Source organism: Temnothorax nylanderi, unplaced genomic scaffold (genome assembly GCF_030848795.1).
Source record: "Temnothorax nylanderi isolate EJ_2023f unplaced genomic scaffold, tnyl_v1.0 TNYL_tig0059_pilon, whole genome shotgun sequence".
NCBI lineage: Eukaryota > Metazoa > Arthropoda > Insecta > Hymenoptera > Formicidae > Temnothorax > Temnothorax nylanderi.
Genome location: NW_027249121.1, coordinates 785,428 through 807,049, shown reverse-complemented (window position 1 = coordinate 807,049; position 21,622 = coordinate 785,428). Strand labels below are relative to the sequence as shown.

Genomic DNA, 21,622 nt, shown 5'->3' with positions numbered 1-21,622 from the left:
GACGTGATTATTTCCTCACGTGTTAATCTTATTGTCAAGTCCCCCCCCCGCGCCTTATTCGTTAACAATCTATTTTGCTCTGCGCTGTGTGCAGCTTCCCCCGGAGCGTGAACTGGTTTCGAACGAGTGCCATGCCTTTTACGTTTTCTGGTTTTTGTGCTCCTCACAGAGGGAGACAAGGGCCGACGACTTTTAATGGACGACAGGGCAAGCCGCATAGGCGTAAACCGTGATTTTATCTTTACTTGTAGAATGACAGAGATATAAGACCTTTGTAGGTAGTCACAGCGTGTCTCGTATTGTTAACTGCGATATAGTAATAATGTCTAGAGTCATTAAAATAGATTTCATGGAAAGAATTCTTTCTATTTTTTGTCCTGCAATTTATCTCAATTTTATTTACATGTGTATGATTATAAAAGATTTATTTTATAAACGGCGTACGTTTCTATTTCGGATTTAGACATATATGTACGTCGACATTGAGTTTATCGTTCTGCTCAATGATAGGTTGTGCTAGAGAAATAAATGCAATCTTTCAATAAAGTGAAATTCAAAGGAAAGGATATAAAAGTTGTATATTACATATATATACGCACACATACATATAGATATATAGATATATCACGAATGGAAAATTGAATGAGACTTTCTAGGGCGCAGCGATTCAGTCTCAACAACAAAACTGAAATGGAAATGTCTATTCTTGAACGAATAAAAGTGCCATAGAAATAACGATTTTCGCGTTATTATAAATATGAATTTATAAAAGTTTCTCCTCTCTGATTTAACTTGTATATGCTATTTTAAAAATCTTAATTAAAAATATTAAAATGAATATTAATAATATGTGTGCAACGTATATTCGAGTATAATTTTAAATTTAATATATTTATCTTATTATAAAAACGTGTATTATAAAAATGTTAATGCATTTTGCTAAAGGTTACATATATATATTTATTTATAGCAGATCTTTATTTCGAAACTGATGCTGCGCAAAAATTCCGATCTACGGAAAAACACATGTTATAAAATCGGCGCAGTAAAATCAATTACCGTCCAAAATTTTCATTGTTCTCTCTGTCCGTTAAATAATCGGTTTATATTTGTAATTTCTCGACGTTTGTTAACGTTTTTCACTAAAGATCGATATGAAATAAATGGACAGTAAGCTGATACGCAATAGAGCGTGTACGTGCTTTTCATTCGGTAGATGATTATCGAAAGCAAAGCTCGAAACACGTTTGCGTGTTCGAGCTCGTTCAAATGGTTCAATACGAAAATGAGGCCACACCCGGGCGGGACACTCTGCGATATAAAATAATACAGATCCAATTGCTCCATTTCGCCGGATAGTATCCGATGACTGAACATTCCATCATGCATACGCTTCAAACGCTAAAAGCAATGAGCTTAAAAAAAAAACACCATTTATCGCGAGATTGCAATCAACTTCAAAGAAGGAAAAAAGTGACCGGATCCGCGCCAAGTACGCGTATAAAAATGAAATGTTTAGCGAAATGTGTATTCATAAGAAACGTCGAGAAACTGTAGCGATTTTAGCGCAACGGTTCTCTCAGTCGATTAGACGTTATTTCGGAATAATAGGTGTAACGGCCTTTAGCGTTATACCTTTAAGGGAAAAAATAAAGACGGAAGAAAGCCGTTTCTTCGGCGAGCACAAGGTAACGATCCTCACAAACGAGTATTGTTGGTATACGTGTGTGTACGTGTGTGTACGTGTGTGTATAGCCGTATATATACGTTAAAATGTAATAGTGAGCGTGTAACTCTCCGGGCCGATAATACGCAGAGTAAACTGGCGACACCGATGTTGGTATAGACTTTCGGAATTTGTTATCACTCCGCCCATACCGCCGCTACAAGTAATCATTTCGCCGTGAAGGAGAGAGCATCGGCTTTAAAAATACCGGGAGAACGAAAATAACCGGTACTCTTGCGACCCGGGGCTTTAAATAAAATCTCCGCGCGAGAAAAATTGCAACCGCGAAAATGTTGCGGCCGGTCGATCCGCCAGTCGAGGATTACGAGAATCGGCGAATATATTTTGCGGCGCGGTTAAAAAAGTGCTATTTCGAGCATTTATATGCGTTTGTCACAATTAGAGTACGGATTGTATGTAATCTGCGCGAGCGATAAATAACGAAATTAATTTACCGCGTGTAAACGTATACGCAAAAGGGTATACGATTGCAATATTACATCATTTAATAATATTCTTCAAACGATTTGAGACATAAAAGGTATAAAAAGTGCATTTTATTTTATACACGATATGTTTTATTTGGTATATTGAATAATATTCCCCATAAAAAATACTCATAACTTTATTAGAGATTTAAAAGTTGTTCATATTTTAAATATTCATAGTTAATTAACTTTATATTTAAAAAAAGATACAAAGTGTGCAACATAACGTTTCAAATCCTATTATATTAAAAATGTTTGAAAAATGTAACTGCACTCTCTTTGATGATGAAAACGTCATGAAATCTTTTCGATGGGCGGTAACTTTATCTTTATCCTGAGCTCTCGTTAAAGTAAAGTCACGACTTTTATGAAACTTGAAGAGATTTAATTCGAGAATTTTCCATTCAGTGAATTTCTATTATTCTTTGCAAATGTATATGTATATATATACATGTATATATACAATATATCCCATATTTAACTATAAAATATAGAAAAGAAAACTGGAAAGTTTTTCTTTTAAATTCTTCAGTTTTTCTTTTAAATTTATTTAGGATAAATAGAAGAAGCTAAGAAAGATGAGAAAGTTGGTAGAAAGAGCGCGCGCGCGCGCGCGAGAGAGAGAGAGAGAGAGAGAGAGAGGGAATGATGGAGAGAGAAGTGCACGAGGAGGGCAGCAAGGAGAAATCCCTACCACATTCCTGTAGGGAGAATCCGTACAGTTGTTGGAGTTGGTCAAAAGCATACTACATATACAAGCAAGCGTGCGCGCGACTATGTATTAGAATTATCCAATCTCGTCAAAGGACTGCGCGAGCTGTACACACGGAATGTACAGCAGCGTGTAAAATTACATTGCCTCTCTTTCGTGCTCTCCCTACGCCCCTATATCCTCCCCCGGTCCTAATATCGAATCATGCTTCGATTATGCTATGATCGATAAGCCATAAGGGTAGTCAACTCGATTTGGATAACAGGCGTAACGGCGCGAAGAACGGGGGGCGCGTTCTCTTCCGCGTTTGTCAAGTCCGACTTGATGCGAAATTACGAGAGAGAAAAGGCGGGGGCGCAACAATTTGGCCGAGCAACGGCGAGCTTAATGTTTTGTAACAACGCCGGACTTTATTACGGAGCCAAGCACTCCGCGCGAGACTCGTTCGGCGTGGAATTTTAGCCCCCGACTCCGGGGTAATTTAATGCTGCATCGATCGCCGGGGCCGCACGGGGAGCCGTAAATTCGAATTTTAAACAAGCACACCGCGCTAATGATATTAGTATAATAATTATTACCACGCCCGTGCGATACGCATTGAGCTGCGAGTGCTGCGTCTGCGAGAATGGCACACATTTCGTGGCACAAATATTATTTTCATTTATCAGATTCGACGCATCTTCGCACGCATCTTATCTCGCGACGTTAAACGTTATTTTTATGCCGGCGTCAGGCAAAATAATCAAAACAATAATAAATTTAAAAGTTAAAATGTAAAAGAATAAACTCGCTACATGCAAAATGTCAATAGATGTATAAATCAATTTATCGATAAATCTCAATTTTATTATAGTCGAGAAATGGCAAACAAAGAATTGCAATTTCCAATTCCTAGGTAAAAACGAGAAAACGCATAAAGCGGAACTGCGAATAATCTCCATTAAAAAAAAAAAATCGTAAACGTAAAACATCATTATATAAATAATCTAGTTATATAAATGCGATTTCTAATTGTTATAGCTGTGAATTTTAATGAGATGTCACAAGCAGAGACAGCATTACGCAACGTACGAGTTCGCAAAATCCCCGCCGACCGATCGAAGAATCATAATTGGCAATACAATATACCTAAACCATGCTTATGACATGAATATGCCGACGTATCTCTCACGGTTATCGGGGCGTCTCGTTGGAATTAGCCGATCGGACAATCTTGAAAATGATGGAAACAGTTTGGGCGAGCAAGTCGCTCGCGGTGCGGCAACGTAATAAAGCTATTAGCGTAATGTTACGCGCAAACTTCGATGGAGTTACGTTACGTTTCGAGGAAACGCCACGTCCTTCGACCCTACCCGCCTCGGGAGAATGTACACGGCATAAACTTTAGTCCATCTTGCGAAAATTACTGATCGCTGGCATCAAAATACATGTCTTCCTGCATTTAATCGTACCTATGAATCAAACTCGCATGTTGCTAATGATTAAGAACTATGTTTATCAACGAGAAACTTGAAAGCGCGTGGGAAGGAGTCATCGTCGTCATTATACAAAAAGGCAACGTAAAATTATGTAGATTATTTCTTAAATTAATCATTAGCATGTTGCTAATGATTAAGAACGATGTTTACCAACGAGTTGTGAGAAACTTGAAATCGCGTAGACGATTTATCATCGCTAATACAAAGAGACAACACAAAATCGTGCAAATTAATTTCTAAATTAATCTGTCCTCCGATCCTTATTTCTACGAATAGAAAAGAATAAAAAAAAGTACAACGTAGTGTAAAATACGAAAAGATTACTATAGTATCCAATGCTCTTTTTACTCCGTCCGCATTTTCGGTGTTCGTGGGAAACATATTGTGTATTAAACGCGTGAGCGGATATACTATTAGTAGAGCAACTCCCGACAATTCCACGAGGATCTCATCCCGTTGATCGTAAGCAAGCAAAATGTGCTTGAGATGCTTGTGAATGCGCCTTAAAGAACCGCTGCAGGTATCAAATGCACACCGTGAAAGTGGCTAAGACGCGTATACGTACACGCGTATACACCCACGTGTAGACACTGGCTCGTGTACGCACGTACAGACACACATGTATGCGCATACACGCGCGTATCGTCAAGACGTTTCTCGTCTGGGTCGTTCGGATGCTACCTGCAGCAATTTAAAGGTTAACGTCGCTGGAAGGGCCGACGCTATCCTCCGTATCATCATCGTCATTGATATCGCCGCTGTATCTCGAGATGGTTCGGGTGAATCTTCAATATTGAAAGACTCCGAGATTTTTTTAAATTAAAATCTCATTTTATTGCTTCTTTCGCGTATTACGTGTGTCTATTATAATAATAATTATTATTCCACAGTCGTCTCTCATAAATCTAATTACAGAAAATACCGAATTCGAGATAAACTTTCGCGACTCTACATTAGCGCTCGTAATGATGTGTAAATTAAGCTTAGTGAGTTTACCGGGAATACTAATAAAACGTAAATAATTGTGGTGTTCAAAAATTAAATAGAATATACGTTATATACATTATACATGCAGTATACACATTTTATGTTTTAATATTATATATATTATAAAAGCAGTTACTTTTTATTTAAGTGTTTTATTAAAATGTTTTATTAAAAATTATTAATGTATCGCAAAGTTTGTGAAATTATTTCGAAATCTGTTAAGACTCTATAAAAGTTCCGCAACTTGTGCAGGGAGAGAGGAAATATCCCGGAAAGAGTGGAAGGACAAGTGGAATTTTCGCCCATTCCCCATCGCATCGGGAAACTTATCGAATGATTCTTTCCCGATTCCAGATTCGAGGTTTGCGCAGCGGGAGGGAGGTATTAAATTGCCAGCTCCTGTCATAATCTATCTCACCTCCGGCCGGTTAAACTTGGCTAATAATTCGCCAGATTGGCGCCGGCAGTAGGCATGCGCAACAAAAACCAATAACACTACCTCTCCTTCGTTCTCCCTTCGCTCCCGGTTACCCGGTACAGTGGCTCGGACTACCTCTCCTCCCCCGGTTCTATAGGTTCTCTTCGACACCCCCGTGGCCTATCCCCCTGTCCTCGTTTCCCTTCCCCCAAGTTTCCATGCCCACGGTCGCCCACTCTGCCAACCATGCCAACCACGTTGTAACGGCAACGCGCACCAATACCACCCCGCGCGCCCACTGTACTGTATCATAGCAAAGCGCACACGCCGAACTGCATTCGCATAAATCCACTCGAATGCCTAATACCCGCCAAATACCGGTATCGCCGGAGAAAAGCGGCAATCTATGCTTTATTTTATTATCTTGAGGGATTTTATCCTCGTCATCGACGGACGATGATGGGACGAGAATCGTAAGAAGGTATCGAATCGAAATTAACATTTTGAATAACAATGAAAAAATCATTTTAAATCTTAAGAAAGCACGTACGAAAAATAATGTACTTCAAAATCGCGAAAATAGGTTTACGTAATAATCGAAACTATGTGGGTCGAGGGCCGTATACCGAGACACAAATGATTAGAATGGGAAGGATATTGCCGTGCGACGCGGCCGAAAATCGATGACCGACATGTCCGGCGTGTCGTCCAAATCCGAAACTTCGCAACGATCGACCACTCGTTGCTTTGCTAATTCATCAAATCGACTCGATGAATATATTAATTGCCTTGTTGTAACACAACGGTGGCTTGGCTGATGAAATTACACGTTCATTGACCTTCTATCGACGTGCGCTACTCTATTGTGCTTTCCCGATGCAAACACAACATGGTTCTTGAATTGATCGATTAATTAAATTTACTAGACACATCGTTCAATAGGATGCGTACGATTAAGAGCTCCGAATCAATTTTTGACATTATTTTCTAGTTATTCAACTGAAAAATCCAAATCGAAACAAATCGTTTGTCCTCTGACAAAAATTATCTCTGCACACACACAAATATATATATATATATATATATGTATATTATTATTATTATATGTATTAAACTCTTTACTTCGCTTAATTCACCGATATCGATTCGCATCAAAGTGTCGATAGTTGAAATAGTTAATTTTCCTTGCGTTAAGCTTTTTCTCTAAAAATGAGTAATCGTTCGTATTATTAAATCGTTCTTTGAGAGGTCCGTTTTTTTTTCTCTATAATATTACGTCGCTATACATAAGCAAAGTATTTCAATTTTCTCGTTAATGAGGAAAGTTGTGACAATAATAATGATAATACTGGTAACTACGTCGACATTGTTGTCGTTAATGAGAAGAGCTTGGCTAATGATAATGTCGCAAGGAGGAGCGTTATATAATGTTGACTTATTCCCGTATACCTATCGTATTTAATACCTCCGTACCTGCGTTTTCCGCTTTGCATTCAGGAAACTAAATTATCTCAATGGAATATGAAATTAGATATCGGATTCTATTTCCATTGTTTATACTGCGAGAAACGCGAGCGCGATACATATGAGAATATCTGATTATTAATTGACAGAGATAATGGGGAAAAAAAATAATAATCACCGTAAGTATGTCCCTCGCAGTTTAATTTTAGGTTCAATTAACGTAGATTTTCAGACTGCCTTGTCCTTAATGTAATTACTTTTCTATTTGTAATGCGAGTAACGCAACATATATCTCGTGAAAACTTGTTTTTGCGCGCGTGAAATGAAATCTCTAAAAATGAAATTTTTACGAGATTGAAATCATAGGAGCGGGCAATGTGTATAAATGTAATGTAATTTCATGGATTGCAATTTAATGCATATAGCGTACATATATAAAGTACATTTTGCCATTTAATTGAATCGCCATTAAATATTCGATGATTCTATTAATTCTAGCTATTCCATTTGAGTGGATTTAATGCACGGGGGTGCATAGAATAATTATATTCCGATAAATATGTATTTTACGAAGAAATTTAATACGTTTTTCGCGTGCAAAGCTCCAATTTGAGTAGCTTAAGCCGCGAAATTCAATATCGTGGATTTTGCGAGTTGCAAAAGAGAAGGAAGAAAAAAACCGGCATAAAATTTTCGACATTCGTCAAGGCGGACCCGCCGCCCGAGCGGTGAATCTTAATCGTGTGCGATCTCTCGTTGTGTGACGGGCTTAAGGGTACATTCACCCGTCGTAGATTCTCCTCCGTCCTCCAGCGGCCGAACAACAACCGCGTGCACGCGAATTCCACGAGTTTTATTTAGAACATCGAATTATTCTAACGTGACGAGTTCGCGCTCACGTACTCCGTGCGGGCAAGAGGAAAAAAAAAAGAAGAATGGAGCGATGAACACATACGTCGCTCGTAGCGCGACGTATGTAGACAGTGTAGACACACCGCATGGCAAACTCGCGTGTCGACGGTGAGGGGCAGGAAGAGGAAAACTCCGAAAACAAAATAGCGCGTTTTGCTTCTTTCGCGCCGCGAACTCGAGATTCGGGCCGCGAAGAATTATCTTATCTCCTCCGGATCTACTTCGGGGATTGAACTTACCTCGTCTGCGCGTGCCTATTATATGTACGGCGAAGATAATGACACGCGTAATTGCTTTATCGAACGAATCGGGCGGAGGAAAGAACGAGAATTTTAATTAAAATTTTGCACGCGCCGGATAAAAATGCATACTTTCGCCTGTGCTGCGAGCAGGCGAATTAAAATTACGAAAATTACTTACGGGGGGAGGGGCGGACGCGCGGTGTTCTTTGAACTATTACAAAGTAACGAGGCGGGACGCGCGCGCGCGCGCGCTATCTTTTTTTCGTTGGTAGGAAAGTAAAATCGTTGCTGCATCTGATAAAGGCCAGGCGCGGGCGCGCGCACGCGCGCGCGGGAACGTATATATTGTATATGCGCGAGCGTGTCGGTGTGTCGTACACACGTAAACAAGTCCGTCGCATTCCACGCGGACCGGGTGTACCTGCTGCACGTAATCACGCTCGAATAATTAATTAGCTTATTCTGTATTACTTAGACAGAGTTAAAAACGTCTCGCCCGTCTCTAAACTGGCTAAACTGGTAGAGAAGAAATTTTTCATCGTATAACGAAATGTTTGTAAAACAAACACGGCGGCAATTCGGCGAGATAATAAGGTTTTATTTTCATTTCGAGCAATTTAATTAAATATTCTTTCACGTAGAATTTAATAAAATCGTCTTATCGCGCAGTATTCTGGATTCTTTAAAGTCGATTAACTGTACTTCCGACAGCTACGTAATGGGAACAATTTAGAGATGTAATTTGTTATAATATCCCGAGATAGCTCGATAATACGATATAATAAAATAATTAACGTAAAGTCACTTTTCATCAAATTTATTGTTAATAGATTGGATTAACGAGAAAAATACTTCCATTGCAGCATTGTATTGGAAGAGAATTGATTTAATCTTTTCAATATTCTCAGATTTATATATATATATATATATATATATATATATATATTGTATATATATTCGCGAATTAGTAATAATAATGTTATAAAATAAATGTTAACCGTAGTTGGAATTTCTCATGACTTCACGCAAACTAGTAGTGGTTACTCGAATAGCAAGTTTCGCGAAACGGATTCTCGTTGAGTTTGCGCCAACTTTCGATTGGCAGCATCGTGGAGTAAAAATAGAGAATTCAATGTAATCAACTTTGAATTGCGGAGTAAACAATCTCGATAAAATTTTAATTAGAACCGAACCAATGGAATAATATAAAAGTATTATTGCAACGTGAATGTCGATTGCGATAATACGTAGGTATAATTATTGGCTAATGCAACCGCATAGGTTCCGTTCCAATAATCAACTGTATCGTGCGAATATTGCACCTGCACTAACATTCCTCTCCGTTCGAGATTAGTATATAAATTTATTAGTTACAAAACTTATTCGAGCCATCTCGGCATTACGAACTAAATAATAAAGGAAATATTATTACGAAATCGTTAAATAAAGTCATTAAAATATTTCTCAGAAATGATTAGAATACTTTTTGTTTTTATAACGTTTGTATAACGCGGCAATGGAAATAAAAGCTTTCGGAAAATTTTAGTTCTGAAAATGTACATTAATGTGTTGCAAGAGAAGGAAATGATATATTATTATATTTAAAATAGCGTATTAATATATAAATTATTATTATTACACATGCACACAGAATATTCAATTAGCACAATTGATTTATCTCGTTTAAAATATAATAATTCATATTACTGTATATTCCAATTTTGAATATCTCATTACAGTTTGACAATTTTGTGAAAACAGTCCTCAATTGTTCCGTTCTAAATTCATGAAAATTTGTTTCTCGTTATGAAGTAACCGAAAACCGAGCCAGCAACTGTTGGACCAATATTTTGCCTCGATAGTCAAGATGAAGCAAAGTTCCCATCCCAGTCGTGCTCATCAATCACGTCAATTACATACGACATGGTCGATTCGCGATAACACGCGCGCGCGCTTGCACGAGAGAGAATGAAAGGGCAAGATAGACAGACAATGCATATCTCTTTATACAGATATAAAGCGCGTACTAGATTTTTAAAAAAGTAAAATAATTAGCGATATCACTTCGGGGATGAGACTAGGGAAGCGCCACAATGGCGCCGACTTGAGATAATGCTTTCTATCGCGTTGTTCGACATAATTATCGGCGAGAAAATGTTCAGTTCCTTTCTGGAGCAATTACGAGGAACAAAGGGGTCAAAAGTAGCAGCCACAATTACAGGTTTCTATCTCTAGTCGCCTCTCCCACTCTCTTTCTCTCTCTCTCTCTCTTTCTACTCTAATTGTAGATTATATTCTACCCTGTTGTTTTTTAAGAAAGTGGCCATTACGAACAATTTCTGAACTCGCACGCGAACTCGAAGCGAACGACGACGCGACGAAGGGAGATACAATAAGGCTACCGGCGGCGTCCATAATATTATTCCCATCAAAGAACCCCGCGCACCCTCCCGTCAGCATTTTTTCCTCCCATACGCTACGAATGAGAGAAACAACATTTCTCTTCGCTGTAAATCGACCTATCCCCTCGTCGCGCGCTAAACGCGATATCGATCATCTCGAGGGAGCGGCAAAAGACTTCGATTCGCGGTTTTCAAACAAGGAGGAAAATACGAAAATGTTAAATTCGATAAACAGCGCGTCGGCGGAGACATTATGTATCCCGCGCGTTTATAGTTAATATACAAAAGTAGAAAAGGATCAAAGACAGCATTTCCGAGGGGCGGATACTGATTACAGTCGAAGAGCTGTCCCTTCCGAAATAATCGGCCCTGCAAACAGTGAAAATGACGAGCGAAGGGGTGCGCTTAATTGACGATGTCTCAATGGAACAACAGGGCGTAGAGCGTGACGACCCCAAAAGCCACCCTAACGTCAGGCGAGGGGTCGGCCGAAACGGCTCGTATCCTTTCAAGCCTTCGGAGTGGCTTTAAGACCATGCCAATATTTCACAAGTTTCGTTTGCCTGGCCTTTCCGCTCGCTTATTCGCCCCGAGGGCGCTCAACGTGTTTCCGCATATTTGAATAATGCCTCTTTCGTGATTCGCGTAATCGTGCGCGATTTGATCTCGCGCGCACGGAAATAGTTACATTGATGCGCGATGTCCGCGATTACGTGATTATTTTCGACCGCATATTATGACGCAGCCGGCTGAACTAATGATACGTGTAGCGATATAACGACAATGTATATATACATATACGGGCGAATATACAGGAATATTTGAATTTATATTAGAGCAAAATAAATAACTTGGGTGTACGCGCGCGTGTATTCTCAACGGGAAAGAAGTCGATATATTCGTCTATATACCGAAATAGTGAGCGGCGTTCTATGAAATTTCCATAGAGTCATATGCATCGAAATGGCACTATGACGAAATAATACGAGATGTGAAAAAATGATAAGGCCGAAGCAACACGCGCCAGGTCCGTTATCGACGATGGCCGGTAAAGCAGAAATTATCGCTCACACGCATGTTAACAGCGGTAAAGTGCTGACGAAGCGATGTTGACGAGCTCTATTCAAACGAAGAACTTGTTTCCAAACCGTTTCAAAACGTATTTTTTCAGAGAACGAAAATGATTATACACGACAGAGCTATAGAAAGCTTAAGAAAGCAGCTTGTGACATTTGTTAAAGGGATGAGACACAACTTTCAGAGGAAAGCTCTTCAAATGAGAACTAAGGGATTAAAGAAACGTCTCGTTGAAACGAGCTTTACGTGCGTCCGCATTTCATTTGGTCGAAAGTTTTTGTCACGAAATTCGTCACAAATCTAATCCTCGCTCGTTATAGATATCTTTTAGGGAACATACCTCGCCGTGCGTGTCCCTCCTTCCGTCCGGCGTGTTTTCAGGTAAGAAGTAGAGCCGCAAGGACGCCAGAGGCTGATTCGGTCCACGACTGTCCATCCACAGTAGCTGAAGCTCGCCGATGCTAACGAGATCGGCATCGCTCCACAATTTGGTCAGGAAGAAACTGCCGAGACGTAGGACACGACCGTTACTTATCCTTACCGCCTTATAAAATGTGTAAGGGCCGTGGCTGAAGCAAGCACCGCCCAGTAACTGAAAAGAATAAAGAGAAATTCGTCAATATTCATGTTTAAGTCATTATCCTCCCGCTGCGAGCGTTATGGATGCCCGGCGAAAAAAAAAATGAAAATTTTCGTACACAAAAGAAAATACATTCTCTCCCATATATAATTTCCCGCAACGTCGCTTCTAATAGCACGCTCGCGGTACACATGCCATTTAATAATTATTCCCGTACCGTTATTAATATTATAATTAACATATATTAATATTTAATGAGAAATGCGTTTGAATATTAGAATGTATTATGGTGCAATATTAATCGGATGATAAACAGGCAGGATATATATATATATATATATATATATATATATATATATATGCATTAAAACGCGACGAATCAGAGCGACAAAGAGCATCGAAAATTCGGTTGCGGATCAATTTCGAGGAATATTCGATTAAAAGACATTCTCTTTCATTCTTTTCTTTCCCCCTCCCTCTCCCAAGCCGGTGAGAGCACGTCGGCTTTTAAAATGCCATCCCCCCGAATACGCGCGACCGTCGCGATAGAGATTCGCGGCGGGGCGGGGGTTGAGACCGCGGAAAGGCGAGGGTACGGCTCCCCGGAGGGTATTTGCAGCGTACCGCGGAGCACGAGACGTACGTGCACACTCGCGCGACATTCGCACGCACACACGCACGCACGTATACACACACGTGCACGTACGCACGTACGTGACGTGAGATAAACTCGGACGCGTTCGTCGAACGGGAGGAAATCTTCGCGCTAAAAGTGACACAGGTTTCCACGATTCTGTTGGGATTCGCGTGATTAGAATCGATAGAGAGCGGAACCGATGCGCGATAAATAATAAATGGCAAACGCGCGCGCGTGTGAAAAATTAATTAACCGCCCGTTCGGAGTCATCCGACAAGAACGACGCGCGACGACGTCTCACTCGGCGGAGGAACGCGACGATTAATTCGCATTTCGCTGGAAGGGAGGGAGAGGGGGGAGGAGGGCAAGAAAGAAGCGTATAAATGATAAAAGCATGAACGAAGATTCGAACGGGGTACGTTGATTTCACGTCGCTGTTTTCTCTCCCCGTTGCCCTAGAAAAACTATTTATTATTCAATGAGAAAAATGTTTATTATCCGGCTGAAAAAAATTCCGCAAACGAAAGAGCAAACAAACCGTGCACGCGGCGCGTACAGTCCGTCGCATAATTCCTGATGTTAAGCCCTCTCCTTCGCGATCCAAGTCCTTCGTGTTGCGCGCCTTTTCTTTTCGTTAAGGATTCAACCGACGCGATACATATCAATCACGCCGGAAATCACTCCGCGATTGTCGACGCGAGCCAACTCGTCCCGATGCCCGAAAGTCGCGGAAGTCTGCCGTTTTAATAGCGGAATCGATCGGTCTCTCATCGTCGATCGCGCGTCGAGGCGTCGAGCGAAATGACGAACGACGTTTCTCCCATTTCTTTTTTTTTCCTTCGCGTCCGGCACGAGACGGTTACGGATGTCGGATGTCGCGGCGTATCGACGTAACGGTGTCGGCGCGAGTTTTCGCGGCTGCGAGAATTGCAAGAGAATCGGCCCGTCGTAAAACACTCGATACGATACTCGAACGAGGGATCGAAGGGAGGGAAAAACACGGGACGAGAGAGATCCACTCGCGCTTGCAGCGCGGACTGTACGGGCGTCTGCTGCTTTGCAGCGGAGACTTGTCCATTACTCCCTTTGCTTTATTTATCCGGGCAAAATTTCAAATGGATCGGATTTGGACGTAAAAGAGACAGGCCGCGCGCAAAGATCGATGCTAGAATATTCACGCAAAAATGCCCAATTTTTTGGCCGGAGTCAATAGGAATCCCCCTGCCCCCCCCCCCACCCCGCTTCCGGCGATTTGTCGCTTTATATTGTGACGTAACGCGAGAGCGGCGGTTCCGGCGATGTATCGATTTCGCGTATAGAAAGATGATTCCGAAAGGCACGTCTCGAATAACAAAGTCCTTTAATTGCCGACTAAGTGAATCCGATATTGGGTCACGTTAGTCGCGCACCGGCTAATCGAGACTCTTGAAAACGAGCGAATCCCGGGTATACGCGCCTCGATATATGCAAAACCGTAGCTAAGTCGCTCATTACTGCGCAAATCGACGAGCGTGTCGTGCTCGCGCTATCAATCGCGCTCGCGTTACATAATTGAATCAATAAACGGCACTTAGGCGATCATACCGAACGGAGTGTGAGCACCACTGCCATAACTATTTCCAATGTTTTAAGAGTACAGTCGCGGCCAAGAGTTTCCGCCGGTGGGCGGCCCGCGAGGTGCCGAGATCAGCCGACGAATGGTATTTATAGCAGTTAATCTCGTTTCTCTCCGCGCGCGCTGCACCGCGCGCGAAACTTACCGCCATTGATATCGCGATTGCATCTACGACGCTCTTTTATCTGACACGGACAAGTGCACCGGCGGGCGCGAGACCCGCGCACCTACACAAACAGAGCGTACGCGCTCACACACGACACACTCGCGCGCGCGCGTGCGCACGCGACGCCCACGTGGGCGCCGAAATTTTTCAATCTCGCCGTTACCGTTATTATTTATCGGAATGCGCCAATTACATGACCTATCGAGAGTCGTCAAATATTTTTCTCCGCGCACGGATGCACAATGGCGCGCCATGCATTATTCATCGGGCGACGTACGTTGCGCTCTTTCCTTCCATAAAAAAACACGCTCCATAGTAAATAAATATCTGTCGCGACGGTCGCGGCGTCGTGACGCTCCGCCAATTCACTCATTAATTATTTCTCGATGCTGGAGGAGCGGAGCGCGCGCGTTGTCGTCGTGCGTGCGCGCGATATGTAAAATGCCGCCACACGTCGACGCGAATTGTTTAAAAATAAGAGAAACGGCATACCCCAGCGGAACACCGGACGTTTACATCACGCCGCGTTAACAACAAATGGAACATCCTCTCTCGTTTCTGCGATTGCCGTTCGAGGTGCTTGCCCTTGGGAGCGGGGACGACGCTAATCGCGCGAGTAAAACAAAGCGAGCGGAGAATACATTCGCGAATCCTTCCCCCCCCCCTCCTGTAAAATCCAAAAGTGTTTCGAGAAATTCTTTCCCGCCGCTACGTACGTGACGCGAAGAGAGATAATTGTTATCTTTCTTAATGCATTATCCGTTTCCCCGTCGGGGATGCTATAACATTACGCTTGAAACTTCTGCAGCTTTATATAATGATCGTTGTCTGTTTTCCTTTTGCAATAGAAACGCTCAGAACCAAGAATGACTTTAGGAGAGAGAGAGAGAGAGAGAAGAATGAGAGAAAAGGAGGCGAGAATCTCAAGGAGAGAGAAGGAGAGAAAGAAAACGAGGAGAACACGTCACGTAATATTTTAAGTCCATTGAGTATAAAGGGGCATATGGAATGAGAATAAAAATGATACTAATAGAATATGAATAAATATGGAATAAAAATAAAAATGATATTGACGATATTGATCGAATCCGAATAAACTGAATTCATGGAAAGTAAAAAATGCCACGTAATATTTTAAAATCGTTCAGTAAAATATAACGTGTACAATTCATGCTTATTCTGTTTTTTCTCGTAAAGAATTTATATCTTGTATACCTATATCTTTGTTTGCGTTTGCCCGAACTGAGTAAATAAATATAAATGTGTGCGGAAGGAGAATCAAAAACAACACGACGCTAATCAAATCCGGTTAATCGGACGTACGATTGAGAACAACATCGAATATTATAAATATTCAACGGATCCGTTCATTACTATGCCTACGCGCTCGCCGACCAAAAGATACAAAAACGTTGAGCACTTCTCGCTGTATCACAAGAACTCGCGACACATATTGCATTCGTTTATAACGTGCAAGAAAACAGAGGGAACGGAGCGCGGAGAATGAAAAGGTGATGAGTGAGATCGTGCGGCGCGAAATTAATAAGTCCACACGATCAGAATAATGTGAATAAATCACACCGGGATCGTTAATGGCTCTTATGTAACGCGTACTGTCGGCAACGTAACGTACGATGGATGCATATCGCAATCGTCGCGTTACGCACGGATGTAAACGTCGGCCGTCAAAATATTTTCATCGGCGGAAAAACGATTGGCGGAAAAACGATCGGCGGCAGACGCGACCGAACGAGGAGCGTGCAGGAAAAAAAAAAGAAAAAAAAATAAAGAAACAGAAAAATAGAATCGCACGACAAGCAGCTGTAAATTGCAATCGGAGCAATTCGTACACGAGACTCCCCCTACTATCTCGAGAAGCTTCGTTTACCGTCACGATGGAAAAAAAAAGTTGCTGAACGTAAAATATTTAATATCCCACGTCGACTGACATTTGAGACGGTTTCGCGATTGCGCGAAGCGGCGCTCGTATTATGTAATTAACCTTTCTCATCGCGCGACGCGCGCGAATCGAATAATGTACTCTCATCCCGAGAGTACCGGAAAGAGATACTCGCACGCGCGCGTACGGTCAGCGCGCGGAAAAACGTGGCCGAGGGATCGAAAAAAAAAAAAAAAGGACGGGATATAGGGCAATGCTCCCCATCCCCGCTCACCCCCCGTCATTGTATACCCTCGCCGCGTGTAATCGCATATATACGAAGCTATCCCGTAAGCCCTCCGCGCGCCGCGTTGTCCCTCTCTTTCGCCCTCTTTCTCTCTTTCTCTCTTTCCCCCGTTTCCCCTCCTTGTTACCGTGTCTATATTTCTGCCCATCTGTCTCGCTTTCCGATGATATTCCTCCAGAACCCGTTGCGCCGTCTCTTTTGCTCTCGCGCGACGCTCCTTCGCCTCGTCCTCCTCTCCATCTCTTTCATTCGCGGCGAATGAGTTTTACTAACCGCTCTAAAGCGTTCATCACATCGCATGAATCACCGCGCGGTCAGGAGATTAAGAAACGCAGGATGACGTCGTCCGATAATACCGAGATTCAAGAATCCAGCGGACAGAAAGTAACCCGGACTAACGTTACGACGACAATGCGTTATTCGTTTATCCCCTATGCGATAACGCTGGGAGGATAAACGAATAACGCGCGCAAGAGAGTTAATTTTTATTTTTCTTTAAAGCTATTCCATTTTATTATCTTTACGTTCCGCTAAAGATAAATAGTCGCGGAGAACGAAATAGGAATATACGTTGCGGTGAAATAAAAATGAAAAATAAAACAGTCATCTTTTGATTATACAGCGATTAGATATGTGACTAATTTTTGTGATATCGAGGCTATAAGTACTAATACGAGTAATATTTCTCTCGTCGGGGGGATATAATATTTCACTTGCGTTTACGTTCCTTCTGATTAAATTAGCGTCTCATAAATTAGCGTAACGAGCCGAAAGATAAGACCTTAGAGACTGAAACGCGCGCGCCCGCGCGAGATGTATCCCGCTTTCATTACATTTTTCAAAATGAAGAAAGCGGATATCTGCGGCTATCTCGCCGCCAGCTTTTAATTAAAAACTTTCAACTGCGCCGGAGCGGTGCATCGTGTGAGCGAACCTTTAACCCGACGCGCTGCACGTGCACACACGTCGACGCGGAGGGTCCCGTGTGTGTTCCCCTTCGCGCGTGCGTGTCGGTGGCTGTCGTTGACACACGCGTGCGTGTGTATACGCATGCACACACGCACGCACGCACACATGCAGCCCGGCCACGCACAATATACGTGGAATTTGACTCAGGTACGTCACACATACACGGACGCGAGTGAATCAACGGATAGGCACACTTGACTCGTCAACGCACATCGTCACACAAAGCGCTCGTAGGCATTTAAAGATTTCATTTGGGCGAGTGAGTATTCGTTTGCCCGGGGGCATCGCGTCGCATCGCGACGGCGAAGAAGCTCCATCGGGTGTTTTTTTTTTTTTTTATTTGTTTCGCGAAAAACAAATCGCCGGATTTTTGCTTATCTGTATTCGTTACCGATCCATATCTCATCCCTTGTGCGTGCTACGAATCAATTACGCGCCGCCGAACGATATTCCGCAAAGAAAACGCGCCGCATTAGATATTCCGAGCGAGCGAGGCACAGAGAGGCGGGGAGAGAGGATAGAGGGAGCGAATGCAATGTAATACGATATTAATAACAAATGTAACGTGCGCTTATGCGAGAGAGTGCGTACGCGAGTGTACGCGCGTCGCGGAAATTTAAATGATGTACTTATGTTGTATTCAAGTTCGACACACACCGCGGTTAGATTGAATTTCGCGAGTTTGCAAACTGCGTATTATTATGCGAAAGCATATTACACTTTGAGATGCTTCGATAAAAATTTTATAATAGAAAAGCGAGCGTGGTTATATTCGCAATATATATATGTATATGTATATACTTCAACTGATGCAGGATACTAGTATATCCAGAAATCGATTGAACCCGGCAAATATATCCCGTCAATGCATATGTTATCTGAACGCGTCTGATTCTTGTATCAATCGATAAGCCGAATTATTCACCAAACGCTGCATGATAAATAAGTCATTTAACGATAGCGAGATTGACTCTTGCATTTCCGATTCTTTAATAATAATTTTAAAAAATGGAGAAAAAACATCAGAAGAGACATCGGGAGTTTAGAAATAAGCGAAATAAAGCTATCAGACGCGTATCTCTTAATATCAAGACTGTTATAATGAGCGCGGCTGAAAGCTGATTCGCTGAAAGTTACCAGGGACGGACGGATATATAACGCTCGTATGCGTCAAAACGAGTATACAGGATGTCTCAAGCTTCCCTATGCTTCCTTTCGGAATCTACAGATTCTTTCATTTGAAATCGACTGCAGTAAAATTTCATCGAATGCTGTATCTTTCTACAATTTTTTAATATATTTAAACAACTGTATCAATTTCTACGTTATCCTTGTCTGCTGTTTCAATTAAACATTTATTATGAAATCTGTTTGCTTAAATATTTACAAATATTAAAATTATAGAATGTTACAAATAAATTAAAATTTTTCTTAATTCCGTTCTCTCGCTCAGAGAGTTAAAGGAAGATTTATTGAATACTTCAAGGATTTGTAGGTACGCGAAAAATAAGAACGCGCGAGAGCATGTATACCGTGCCCTTCAAAAGCACGCGTCGCGCTCGCACTGTTCGTTTTCTTGCCGCGACCGTATCGTCGTCCCTCTTCCTGCCTCCTTTCCTTCCGTTCCTTCTCGTTTCCCCGCTAAAGCCCCTTGGCATCGTTCTCATCGAGTTATTATTACACGGCATAGGGTCACTATCGTCGTTATTCCCGCGGAAGGTTCTCATTCGCGAAAGGCGAGTCGCGTCGATCAGCAATAAAAGATATCCGGACTCCGACGAATAAAATCGAAAGAGTGGGAAGAGAGAGAGAGAGATCCCCATCTTGCAGATCAGAAGTCACCTTGACGATGGCAACCAAAATGAAACCGGTTCTCGAGATATACGAAATTAGGTCCCTATTTTGGTCGGGGCTTCTTAATCAATGTTTATTTCCACATTTATCAGACGCGGGAAAAAATGCAATGTCATTACCTAGTATTATCAGCGCATTTAGATTAAGGCCCGCTGATTATCTACAATACATACTTAGGCACGGCGATAAGTGATATGATAAACGAGCTTAATGTGATCTCAACGAACTAGCTTATAATATAATTGTACAAGCAGGAAAATATTACCTCTTATATAAATATAATACAATTCTTCAAAAACATTTGACTTTTCAACTCGTTGGTTGTTAAATTATTTTTACATTTAATACGATGCTTCCCTTCTCAAATTTGTGACTCGAAAATGAAATTTTTAACGTAAAATTGTTGTTACGTTTCCAATTTACATGTTCTTTATGTTGTCAACGCTTGTAAAACAGTTATAAAAGCGGACGAACTGTTTCTCTCTCATTTACGTAATATTCGTTTTAACGATGTTGCACGTGATAACGTTTACAGCGAGTTTGAATAAACTGAACAACGCAAATCGAGAAAAAAATAGCATTTTTTTTTTACAAAGAGAATGAATTATAAAGCCGACATTTGTATTGGAAATAAATACAACAGAATTTAAAATATTGCGGAAGATTTACAATAAATTATTAAATAAAGAAAAACACCGATGTGTGTTATCTTGTAAAAAATAACTCGAGTCACCTCTGAATATTAAGGGAAAATAATCGTAGAGACGTATGAACACAAATATTATTCGTGTTGACGGAATTCCTTCGATATATCGCCCGTCATTCTTGAAATTTTCAAACGATATGATTCCTGGCGTGGACTAGGATTCATATTTCCCGGACAAAGGATTTTTCAAGTAGGTACATCTGATAATCGTCAACATTACAGAATTTCATCGATATCCGGTGTAATAATCCGCGAATCGTTCTCTTTATTAGAATTTACGATAATCTTTCGGCGGCCTAAGTCTGGGAAACTAATTACGAGGCGAGTGCGGAATGTCAAAAATTACGTGACCTCCCTCGTACATCGTAACGTGCAACGTCAACAGAGAGAAAGTAATATTATAATGCTGATGCGGTATTTATAGACGCACGAAATTGTCAACGACAAAGAACGTGGCGAAGCGATTTTGTGAATCCGACAGCGTGCATTCTGATACTTATGCGCAATGAAAACAACGATAAGATACGAGGTGTACAACGCGCCGGAGAACAACCAGATTACGTTAAGTGACGCATTTGATTGTCGATCGAAAATCGAGAGCTGCGAGAGAATCGCAGCTTCGGTAAAAATTCAATTTTCATTTTTCAATAAACAAAAAAAGCCGTAGAAAATGGCAAAATTGCATCGCGCCACATTTCGCGTTTCCTTTGCAACAAAAAAGAAAAAAAAAGAGAAGAATAAATCGCAGTAATTATTGTATATCGGAGCAACGAGATCTGGAATTGTAATAATATTAATCCATATTACTGATCGAGCACACAATACTGTCTCATCGGATTCATTTTTGCATTTACATGCAGTTTCGCGCAGATATAATGCAATGCGCTATTGCAGTTAGGATTTCCCAATCGCGCACGGTTGGAGAAGTGAATGTGCGGGGAGAAGAGGAGAAGAGAAGAGGGGGAGTACTCTGTCTACCGGGCTCTCTCTCTCTCTCTCTCTC

The 21,622-nt window shown here is 41.5% G+C and overlaps 1 protein-coding gene across 6 annotated transcripts in view; it reads right to left on the bottom strand.

Annotated features, from left to right (window-relative positions):
* LOC139773260 (uncharacterized) overlaps positions 1–21,622 on the bottom strand; it is a 128,020-nt gene that overhangs the window by 89,659 nt on the left and 16,739 nt on the right. For all 6 annotated transcript variants that reach the window (XM_071707594.1, XM_071707591.1, XM_071707592.1 and 3 more), the window contains one exon: positions 12,247–12,498. In XM_071707594.1, the coding sequence (XP_071563695.1) occupies positions 12,247–12,342 (96 nt within the window). In that variant the 5' untranslated portion in view covers positions 12,343–12,498. The remainder of the gene's footprint in view (positions 1–12,246; positions 12,499–21,622) is intronic.